Genomic DNA, 12,463 nt, shown 5'->3' with positions numbered 1-12,463 from the left:
GGGGAGAGGTGTCAAAAACTTGATCAGCTATATACAATTGAAAGTGTGAAGTGTATAGTTTATTTGATCAAACTGAAAACAGTTTCAAATATTTCAAATAATAAAAATTTCTTAAAACAGTTTTAAACTTTTTACTATATTTTGAAACGATAACTTGTTTCCAACAATTAATTAGGCCTTAATAAACTTTTATACGCTCAAAACTTTGAAGGCTTCTGTTCGAATGTTTGAAAAATTGTGTTTATAACTTTATATCAACTTATGTTTACTATATTTTATTACTTTTGGTCGGGTTTCTCAAATGATACCTCAACCTCATCCCCCCTTAACCCGTGAACGTATAAAATGCCTTTTTTTGCTGAAAAATAGGTGAATTTTTTATTAACGTAGGTATGTAAGGGTGTAAGCAGATACTTTTCTTATAAAAGTATAAGATTTTTTTGTAAAATCATGATAAAAAAAATATATTTAGCAAGAAATTCAACTTTAAAAATCTTTAAATTGCCTCTTTTTTTTCTTTCAGACTTGCTTAAGTTTTTGTCTTGGAAGTGACGGTAGTTTGAAAATGAAAGAAAAATAATAAATGTTGAAATTAAGATTTTGAAAAGTCAGTGGAAGTGAGGGTAGCTTTTAATTTAAATAAAATTATTGAATAAATGTTGAAAAAAAAGTTTTAACTTGTCGGTGGTAGTGTCATATCAACATTTTTTTCAAAATTTTTTTTTATTTTAAACTACCCTCACTACCACCGACAAGTTGAAACTTTTTTATCAACATTTATTCAATAATTTATTTTTCAATTCCCCACTACCCTCACTACCTCCGACTTTTTAAAATCTATATATCAACATTTTTTTTAAAATTTTTTTTTTATTTTAAACTACCCTCACTACCACCGACAAGTTGAAACTTTTTTATCAACATTTATTCAATAATTTATTTTTCAATTCCCCACTACCCTCACTACCACCGACAAGTTGAAACTTTTTTATCAACATTTATTCAAGAATTTTTTTTCAATTCCCCACTACCCTGAGTTCTACCATTTATAAACAAATCAATACACATCTTTATTTTTAAAATTTAAATTATTACTACTTTAACTACCTTCTATTTACCTCACATAAAGCTAATGTGAAAAATAAGGCATTTTATACATACAGCCTTAACCCCCCCCCCCCTTTATACCTCCTTCATCCCTCCTTCAATATTGCATCTTGATCCAGCCATATCAAATCCAAATCGGAAACTCAAAACAATATTTTTGAGTGATCTACACTCTGATTTCTCATTTCTGATTTGATTCATATAATTAACCACCATTAAGGATACAACCTGTTATTTTCCGCGGATACGAAAATATGATTTCCTCCTGGGAGGGGAGGCGCTAGTCCCCCCCCCCCGTCCAATAAACGACACCACTTCCGCCCACTCTATAAAGACATGCACCACCCATGTAGACTGATTAGTGGTGTCTTTAAATAGACGAAATGGGAGAGGAGGCTAGGGGGGATAGAGATAATTAGGGAGGGAGGATGGGGGGGGAAGAAATAGAGATCAGGGGAAGGGGGTAGGTATATAGAAAACATATTTACGAAACCATGTATATTTGAAAAATCAATAATTCATTAATAACCAATAAAAATTAATTGAATTTCAAATTTCCAGTATGTCATATATGTAGATCTTTAACTTAGGAATATTTATCTATTCTCGGCTTTTAGGAGCGCATCTTCTATTTCAAGTTTAACTTGTGGCTTTATCTGCGAGCATCTTATCTTTGTACAGTATAAAACAAAAAGAAATAAAAAAGTTTGCGGATTTCATAATATTTTTTGCGTATTTTAAAATTTTACAAAAATAAAAAAAACTTTTGAACACAAATTTTTTATATTTTAATCATTCATTACCTAGTCCCTGGGATCACGTGAGATCCCACAAAAAAATTGGGCCTGATCGGTTCAGCCGTTTTGACGTTTATTGGATACAAACAAACAAACAGACAGACAAGCCAAATTTATATTTAAAAGGAAGTTTGTCGTAAAAGTTTAAAGTATTAAANTATTTGTATTATCTCGTGCTTTGTAGTTGAATGAAAAATATAAAATATGAAAATATGCTAATATTTCAAAATCAAATACACAATTGACATTAATTCTTATAATGCCACACAACAGAACTTCTAGAGAAATCATAGCATTCATGCTAAATAGTAACTATTGTCAGGGGCGTATAAAGGATTTAAGTGAGGGGGGGTGATATTTCGGAACAAAAAAATCCATATTTACGAACTCGCCGAATGCCACTCCTGTATGCAGAGTCCATTAGCGCCTGATCCAATCAGGGTTCAGTCATGTGTTTGTTGTCTATTCTACTGAATCGGCGCTATCAATAAATGGAAATATAACTTCTATTGACTATAGTGATGCGAACATTTTTTTAAGCTAGATATTTTTTCTCCTTTGCACTAGGTTTTCTTTCCCTTAAGTGCTATTGAGAAGCTATTCTGAAATCTCAGGGGGGAGGACTACGACCGCCCCCCCTGAATCTGTCTGGGGGTGCAAAAGTTCTGCCACCCCCTGTATCCGCCCCTGAATTGTCTAGAATACTAAAATATAAAATACGAAAATTTATTACATAACAGTTATGAAACTTAAATAAATTTTACGCGAAATTTAGAATATAAAAATTTACATTTTTTACATGTTACTAAATAAGTTTGCTCTTCGAGAGAATTGTAAAAAAGTCCTGGAAAAAATGTCATAAAATGATAGGACTTAATTTCCAGATTAGGACTTTTCTTCCAGACAACTTTTTTAGTCCCAAATTTTAGGAAAACCTGTTTAAAGAACTTTTTTTTGGCGATTACCTATTTTTATCTATCTTTCTATCTATTTATCTATCTATCTATCTATCTATCTATCTCTCTCTCTTTCTATCTATTTATCTATCTATCTATCTATCTNCCCCCAGTACTCATTCTCCTTCCCCCTGCACACCTCCTCCACCCCCACCTCTACATGTAAACCAATCCTTCCAAAAAGATCATCAACGTTTATTGTTTAACACTTATACCACGCACGCACTCCCTGGAAATTTAAAAAATTAAAATTTGATTTTTTTATATACTGCAATGTCGTATTAATGGTTATAAAGTTATTGAATGTTTATTATTGAAGTTTTATTCTCTTTCTTAAAGAAGTGGCTAATTAAGTTCTAGGACTTTTCCATGAGAACTTTTGCTTCCAGGAAATCAGGACTTTTTAAATTCCCATTTTAATTTTATAATTGAGGCCATAATAAGTCTAAATGAAAGTCACGTGGATTTAAAGGTTTTGACAATACTCCCGATAACTGTGACTTTCGATCACAATTTGACCCATTAAACACAATTTTTTAGCCTTTTTTCTTAAATACTTTTTTTGTCGGCATATACATTTTGAATGAAAAATATAGAACACCAAATCCGTAAATTAAAAGATTGTTGCCTCATAGACCAAAACACGTTTAATTTAAAATAGAAGAAACCGAATGCTTCTCACTCTGGTTAGTCCAGAGTGAAGTGTACAATGAAGGGGTGTATACTACCCCCAAGCTCCCCTTGCCTTCGTCAAAAATCATTTAAGTTCCCAAGAAGTTTTTTTGGGGTTTATTTGCTGAATTGGGGTAAATATAAAATGTTAGGTGACAATTATGAAATTTTGAGTGAAAAATATTAAACTCAGGATAAAGAAATTTTTCTTTTAATTTCAAATTTTCCATTTTTCTCCAGAGCATCAAAAATTATCTCAATTATTGCAAAATTCAAAATATATACCCTGGTTCATGCAGTGAAAAATATTAATTTGTACAAACTGCACAGTAAACTAATTTTTACAAGCTGTACAGTAAACTAATTTGTAAAAGCTGTGCAGTAAACTAATTTGTACAAGCTTTACAGTAAACTAATTTGTACAAACTGTATAATTAACAAATGTGTACAAGCTGTACAGTAAACTAATTTGTACAAACTGTACAATAAACAAATTTGTACAAGCTGTACAGTAAACTAATTTGTACAAACTGTACAATAAACAAATTTGTAAACGCTTTACAGTAAACTAGTTAAAGGTGTCAAATCTGAAATATTGTATTATCAAATTTCAGATTTCTACTCATTCTTGCTAATTAGAACCTTGACAGGGTTAACATATATCTATTATATCTATCTTTATATCTATCTATCTAGATCTATCTATCTATCTATCTATCTATCTATCTATCTATCTATCTATCTATCTATCTATCTATCTATCTATCTATCTATCTATCTATCTATCTATCTATCTATCTATCTATCTATCTATCTATCTATCTATCTATCTATCTATCTATCTATCTATCTATCTATCTATCTATCTATCTATCTATCTATCTATCTATCTATCTATCTATCTATCTATCTATCTATCTATCTATCTATCTATCTATCTATCTATCTATCTATCTATCTATCTATCTATCTATCTATCTATCTATCTATCTATCTATCTATCTATCTATCTATCTATCTATCTATCTATCTATCTATCTATCTATCTATCTATCTATCTATCTATCTATCTATCTATCTATCTATCTATCTATCTATCTATCTATCTATCTATCTATCTATCTATCTATCTATCTATCTATCTATCTATCTATCTATCTATCTATCTATCTATCTATCTATCTATCTATCTATCTATCTATCTATCTATCTATCTATCTATCTATCTATCTATCTATCTATCTATCTATCTATCTATCTATCTATCTATCTATCTATCTATCTATCTATCTATCTATCTATCTATCTATCTATCTATCTATCTATCTATCTATCTATCTATCTATCTATCTATCTATCTATCTATCNTTTACATGATTTGTACACTTTGAACTCCCTTTCAGGCTGAAAGGGACTGAAAAAATTCATACCGAGAGATTCTTTTAAATCCTCTCTATATATTCTATTCTCTATGGTTATATATCAGTTTCGTTACTTTAAACGTATTTTTCGAACAAGGATTGCTTGTACAGAACAACTGGTACGATGTTGCGACCTCATAACTTCTAGTTTTAATTTTTGCAGCCAAGAGCGAGAAATGAGGTTTTCAGTAAACATTCTGCTGCATATTTCAACACTCAGTACTTTGAAAAAAAAGTCAAATTTAAAACCTTTGAAGTTTGACCAATTGCAATATTTTGTCATTTTTGGTTTTTAGTTTTTTGCTTTTTCAGAAAGTTTGTTTATTTTCTTGATTTATTTTGTTGATATCAGTAATTAGTTAAAGGATATTTGAACAGACCGTTAGTATAACTCTTTGTTTCTATAGATGTATTACTGTACATACAGGGGGGATTCTCTATTTATCGTATTCCAGTGGATCGATTAATTGACCAATCCCCCTCCCCCCTGCAGGGTTAACCCTTTATCACGGGTAGATGGGTGGGGGGGGGATAGGGGGCAGTTATCTCTTTAACAGCTGCTCCTTTCATTGATATGGTTTGGTCACGTGTAGTTCATCATATGTTTAATTCTTTTAATTATTACATATTCAATATGCACGTTATTATAAATCAGTGGCAAAAATAGAAGGGGAGCGGGTCACAGGGCGCCCCCTACTCCATCGAAGGGGGAGGGGGTGAAAATGGGTAAAAAAAAAATGAGATGGAAAAAAAGACTGAATTTTGTCAAAGAAAATGTTATTGTCTAAAATTTCAATCTATAAAAGAATCGCCTGATTACACTGAAGATCTACGAAATCTAGGAGAAAACGCAGCAAACGTTTCTTCTGTTTCAACAGAAATAGTCTCTGATAGATTTATCAGAATTACAAGATATAAATAAGGTTAAATACCTAAATTGGTTTTGAAACCTTGAGTTTGATTATTAAACTAATTGTTTATTGTTTTAACTTTAAATCAAACTTTCATTTGATCTTCCCCCCCCCATTCCTTCGAGTGAAACTAAGCAATAGAGTGTGGGGGGGGGGCTTTAGCCTCTTCTTTTTACTCCTTTTTACATTAAAATATTTTAGTAAATTGGAAAAGCAGAAAAAGCCCATAACACTTGCAAAACGTCGAGTGCTATCAAGATTTCCAAATACACGTTTTTTTGTATTTAGAGAATATTTTATTTTAGGAGTTTTATTAAATCTAAAATCGAAAAAGATTTTTTTTTTGACAAATCCGAAATTTTGAAGCCTTTGTTTTGGACTGGAACAAGTTGTACAGTGGGTACAGAGGACTAGTATGCGGTAATAAATTCATTCTAAAATTGGTTTAAGGTAGAACCAAGGGGGACCGAGGAGGCACGATCTGGAGGGGAAATGGAGGCACGTGAAAGTGGGTGCCTCAGGTAGTCAATAATGATACATGAAGGATTCAAAAGATTTATGGAAAAGATTATTTTTCTAAAATAATTTAAAAACTCATTATATGGGAAATGTATGATAAATCATTTCTATATTTTAAACGTTTGATTTTATTTGTCCAAGTTTGCATTTACAAGTTTGCATTATTTTAGAAGTTACGTATGTATACTTGAGATAAGAATTATAATTTTGGCCTTAGAGCTTTATTTTATAGTAGAGGAAAGATGTAAATATTATAACTTTTTTCAAATATCATATTTGTTACATTACACCGTATTAAACGGTGTTTGTTTGTTATATCAATGTACTGCAAGGGGACAGGGTCTAAAAGATTGAGCGCTTTTCTGTGAACTGTTTTATTATTTTTCGAGTTCCCGACTAATGGATCACACCCCCCCCCCCCCCCCCCCGGCCTAAGAGACCTTAAATGGACTGTAAGCTTAATTTCAAGTCTTGCCCGATTCAAATAAGTAGAATTAAAACCTTTATTTGATCAATAATGTGAAATATATTGTCATTTTTCTTGGTTTAAAAGTGTTTATTTCTATTTTTCTAGTTTTTCCCCTTTCAATGGCATCGTTGTTTTTCGGGCATTGCCATCTTTGATTGGAGGGTCACTTGAAAATGTGCTTACAGCCCCTTTGAGGCTGGATTTTGTCTTCTGTTTTGAAATTAAAAGGGTTTTAATTCATAAAAGAAACAGACTACATAATTTATGTCGTCTCTGAAGTCTCGTCCTCTGTGGATAGCCGGGTACAGTGCAACGCAGAACTTAGAAGACATCAAAAGAACTTGTAAAATGTCGTCATAACAATTTTTTAATGCTATACCTAAATCTCGTAGGAATGCAATTGTATGAATAAATAAATAGCCATAAAAGGAATTGAGTCTTTTTTCACAAACTCTGATTTTCTTATTCCTATATCTTTGGATTCCAATGTCGTAAACGATGACTTTTGTTAGATCAAATAATTTTAGGTTTGAAATATCAAAGGTTTTGGACATTGGGTTCCAAAAATAAAGGAATTAGAAAATCAGAGTTTGTGGCCAAGACTCAATTCCGTTGGGGGAACAGTTTTAAAGAGCTGCAAATCATTATTAACAGTAGGGTTAAAAACAAGATTTTATCAATTCTTTCGATGTCTCCAAAGTTCTGTGTTAAATTCTATTATAATCACTACACAGAGTTTTGTATCACATCTAGCAAATATACTTTTTCAAGGAATTATGATCACACCACAGAAGGTATTTGTTTAAAACTGTATTTCAATATAAAAACAAAAAATATCGAAAATTTACTTTATTGGACTGTGTAATTATCAGTGATCCTTCATGCAAAGATGAAAATGTTCGATTCACAACGGAACCATTAGAAGCTTTGTCTATCAGACATCCATTCACCCCTAAACTTATTTGTTTCAATTGTGGTTTCTCTATAAACGTGCATTACACATTTCAACAGACTAAGGAAACTATATTAAATAATATATATTTATAAAGTTCTAATGTCTGTTTGTTTAATTAACAATCAATTAATTAATTTTCAGTCAGAAAATGTTTCAAGGGTATTGTTGTGAATCGGGCATCTTTGCATGGCGGGACAACTTTAAATTATTAAATGATAGGGGTTAAAACCTAAATAAAACAGTATTCATATTCATCTGTTTATTCATTTTACATTTACATGGATATCTCATTTATTCTTAACCAGTCAAAGTTATGAAGGATCCCGTTGTGAATCAGACATGCCACTTTATTTCTGGAAGTTACTTAAAAATACGTCTTTTGTCTCTTTAAAAAAAAACTTTTTTTTTAGTAAAAAATATATATTTTACCTCCACAACTGAGGAATGGCCATGTGCAGCAGCCAGAGTAAGCGGTGTTTCATCTGAAAAATAGATATGTCTAAAAATTGGTTAATGGAAATCTAAAAATTGGTTAATGGAAATGAAAATTTGTCCGTAAACATGGCAAATAAAAGTTCAATGGAAAAATTGGTTACTAGTACTTATAAAGGAAAGAAAAGAATAAGTTAACTGTAAAACAAAACAAAAAATGTTGGATCCCGCTCTCGAAAAAAAACAGATTTTTATTGAAAGGACAATATGTTAACCTGATATGAAAATTCCTATCTCAACAGGAAAAAAATGGAAATACAAAATAAAAAGAAAAAATATATAAAATGGTATAAATCTAAATTGTGCATGCACTGTGTATGTTTGGAATAAACACAGAATATATATATATATGGAATATTGGAAAACTCATCAATTGTACATTTAACAGATTTATATCTACGTAGATATATAAATAGATAGATAGATAGATAGATAGATAGATAGATAGATAGATAGATAGATAGATAGATAGATAGATAGATAGATAGATAGATAGATAGATAGATAGATAGATAGATAGATAGATAGATAGATAGATAGATAGATAGATAGATAGATAGATAGATAGATAGATAGATAGATAGATAGATAGATAGATAGATAGATAGATAGATAGATAGATAGATAGATAGATAGATAGATAGATANAGCACTTCGTTTTTCCAAAAATTGTAAGACATAAAATTTATTTTTACATTTATTAATCTTTGGGACTAATTTTCATTAATTTAATCATAAATCATTTACAATATTTTCATAATTTCATACATAATTTACAATAATTTCATAGTTTCATACATAATTTACAATAGTTTTTAACTGTTAAAGGGACTGTAAGCGTAATTTCAAATAACCCTTCATGCAAAGATGGTAATGCCAATTTACACAGTACCCTTAAAAGCTTTGTCAGATCCAGTATAAATTATTTTAAAAAAATGATATTTTTAAAATTGTGGTTTCTCTAAACATGGGACTTGCATATTTCTGCTGCAGGAAAACGTTGAAATTATCAGAATTAAGTGCTTTCAATCCGAGAAAAACTTTATTGATTGGAGGGTCACTTGAAATTACACTTACAGTTCCTTCATTGTAATTAATTTAATTAATTACATCAATTTATTTTACAATTGTTGTTAATTTTAAATTTAAATCTTTTTAAGATTTGACTAAGGAAAATACAAATTTTTTACATTTTCATTGCTGAATTAGTTATAAAAAAAGCTTTAATGATATTAAAATACAATTTGAATAAAAAATAAAATGAAATATTTTTGTATTTTCCTTGGTCAATGTTTTTGTTAGGATTTGTCTATGGTTTTTTGCCGACATAATATTGTTTTGTCTTCTATCCTCTACTGGAGAAGAAAGAACAAAATCTTGAATAAGACGGATATTTCTTTCTGCAAAATCATTAATACTTTTTAGATTTTTCGCAAACTTTTCGAATGTTCGATAATTCCCAAAGAAGGACCAGTTTTCGGCGTCAATTTGAAGCCATTCATTGTCATAAAGATTCAAAATGTCAAAAATCAACCAGCTATCGGGACCTACGCAATCAACCAACTGCGTTTCTGGAGAAAGTTCCGGTAGACTTGGCTTAATCTTTTCAAAAGCAGCAGGTTTTTCAGTTTCAAAAAGTTTTTTTGCTACCTTTTCTCTTTCCTCTGAGGGAAGGGTTGCATCTGCAAGACATAAAACAACCAAATTTGACGTTAAATACCAGGAGTGCAGGTTGATAGATTTAACAACTGAATCGGTTATTTTTTCGTCAATGCTACGATACAGATGTAGTTCTTTAACAAGAGTTAGATCCAAGTTCGGAGCTTGTTCAGTGAGACCACATCTTAAAAAGTTAGGTCCATGAAATAGTGCTATATAATTGCTAAGCTGCTTGAATTTTTCAATCTGGCTTTCATCTAAAAGTTCTAAAATATTTGATGTCATGAAAAGAACAAGGATATATAGACTGTCACTCATAAACCTGGCCTCATGACAAGCCGAAGGTTGCCTGAATTTGAAGTTTGGGATTTCTCCACCTAGATAGAAGTAGATAAGCTTATTTAAGTATTCATAATCTCCTCTCTGAAACTTTCTTTCTAACATCATTTTTTCACAGTAGTCCTTAGCTTTAATAGCCAAGTTCTGTTCTACTAAAGTTGAAGTTTCATAGTTGAACTTAACCACGAGCTGAAAGTTCTCCTCAACCTTAGGTCTGAATTTTAACCAATTATTTTTTAGCTTGGTGTAAAGCTGCTTTTGTGGTCCCTTTGTTACCAGTCCTAAAAAACATAATTTTCACCAATAATGTTTTAAGAAATGAGGGCATTTTCAGGTTTAAAAAAATAGTTTTTGATAATTTTTGTTTTTTTCCTGTAATTTCTTTGAATGCATAGAACACATGTCGTTCAAAAGAATGATGGCGACACATTAACCACAACAACTTAAACATTGAACAAGTTTTCAAAAAAAGCCTTTTTGAAATTTCTATAATTTATCCATAGCAAATTAAATCTAATATTTTACAAAATAAAGTGTTAATTCAAAACTTTGTTAAAAAGTTAAATTAAACAGTTGCCAATATTTTAAAATAAAACTTGTTTTCCTGTCTTCCAAGCATTTGTTGCAAAATGACGATGGCACCATTCAGACGTCCTTTAATTGATATTTTGATTATGTTTTAAATTTTCTATATAAATCTTTAACAATAGAGTTTGATGGAAGTAGTCATTTTTTTCCAGCAAATAAAGAAATGTCTGAGTTCTTGGAATTTACTAACAAAATTATCATTCCTGTATTTGATGCTGTAGTGTCAGTTGAAACTGCAACAATGTTATCCTTAATTTCCCAATCTTGAAGAAGCTGTAAAATATTTTCTGCTTGCACTTGTCCGGTTCCATTATCAATTGGGATAATGCCTGAATATATTTTTATCTATACAAAAATTGATTTTTATTTCAAGAATTATCAAATATTTCAATTGTTAAATGTAAATTTACCTAGAAGAATATCTTGATTATCTGGAAAATTTGGACTAGTCACCGAAACAGCTAGTCTGTCCTTGACACAGTTTACTCCGTCTGTAATCTCTGATGTAAGCTTTGTATCAAAATGAATTGTAAGAAGATTGTCTTTTAATAACATTTTGTTGTTTTCTCGAATACAATTTGAATCCTCTTTAACTGTTTCCTGTCTAACCTTGGCGACGTAGGACTTTGATAGATTTATCTGGTCAAGGTCTAAATTTGAATGATTAAAAACTGAAGCAAGGATTGCAGTTTGAGGTCTCACTCCGACTCTGTATCTGTTACAGATTATCGAGGTTTCCTGAATCCATTTTCTCACATTTATATTAAGATCGACATTTTTTAGTTTTCGAGCTTTTTTGGAAGATGGAGCAACAATTTCTTCCTGGTTTTCATCAGCAATAAATTCAATGTCATGAACCTTGAACTGATTTCTTTTATTTGCTTCCTCTTTCAATCTTCTTTCCACCTCTTCATCTTCTCTTTTCCGCTTCAGAACGACTTTTTCTTTATATTTATCATCTTCAGAACCAATTCTCCCAATTCTGTCACTTTTCTGATCTGCCAGGAACTTGAGATCTGATGTTTTTGCATCCTCTGTTCTGTAAAAAGAAAATAATTTAATTAAAGAAATTATTTCCAGACAAGTAGGGATTTTTTTAAAAGCCAAAGTTTTTTAATTGTTGACAGTTTCAATTTTTTAGTTTTAATCATTGAAATCTGGATATTTTATATAATTAAAATGGAAGAGGGTTTGGCCATCACATAAACACTCCAAAATGAAAAGGTTTTTCTTGAACTCTCATATCTTTCTCGACTAAATGTAAATTAAATTAAACTCCAAGCTTTTATTTACCTGCTAAAAATTTCCCAATTCCTCTGGGCTTGAAAATAAAATAAAAACAGATATCCGAACACAAAAATCGAAAAATCATCCCGTTTTGCAAAATAATTTTTCTTGCAGTGAAAATGGGGTAATTTATAAAAATGTAAGAACGAGGTCATGACAATAAAGTTATAAACTTGAACTAGCACAGAAAGTAATTCAACCAGCTTACCTAGTTCAACTACTGCTCGCTGTTCGATCTGAACCATGGATTTATTATGGCAGCAACCAAGCAGGGCTTTATGCATGGCATCC

General features: G+C 30.7%; 2 protein-coding genes across 2 annotated transcripts in view; both read right to left on the bottom strand.

Moving 5' to 3' along the window:
* The window catches only part of LOC111718009 (uncharacterized), a 16,162-nt gene extending 5,220 nt beyond the window's left edge, over window positions 1-10,942 (bottom strand). The window contains exons 1-3 of the mRNA XM_023493479.1: window positions 10,894-10,942; window positions 9,577-10,578; window positions 8,237-8,289 (exon numbers count right to left, since the gene is read on the bottom strand). Coding sequence (XP_023349247.1) covers window positions 8,237-8,289; window positions 9,577-10,578; window positions 10,894-10,942 — 1,104 coding nt within the window. The remainder of the gene's footprint in view (window positions 1-8,236; window positions 8,290-9,576; window positions 10,579-10,893) is intronic.
* Window positions 10,943-11,023: 81 nt separating this feature from the next.
* LOC111718008 (uncharacterized) lies at window positions 11,024-11,924 on the bottom strand (the record flags this gene model as incomplete). The annotated part of the gene is made up of 2 exons (XM_023493478.1): window positions 11,024-11,214; window positions 11,296-11,924. Coding segments are annotated over 2 exons (820 nt in total), but the record flags the coding sequence as incomplete, so codon positions are not given.
* Between the last annotated feature and the right edge of the window lie 539 nt (window positions 11,925-12,463).

This window comes from Eurytemora carolleeae, unplaced genomic scaffold (assembly GCF_000591075.1).
Source record: "Eurytemora carolleeae unplaced genomic scaffold, Eaff_2.0 scaffold2208, whole genome shotgun sequence".
In the NCBI taxonomy this organism is placed as follows: domain Eukaryota; kingdom Metazoa; phylum Arthropoda; class Copepoda; order Calanoida; family Temoridae; genus Eurytemora; species Eurytemora carolleeae.
The sequence above is the reverse complement of the archived record's forward strand: the minus strand, read 5'-3'. Positions and strand labels throughout refer to the sequence as shown.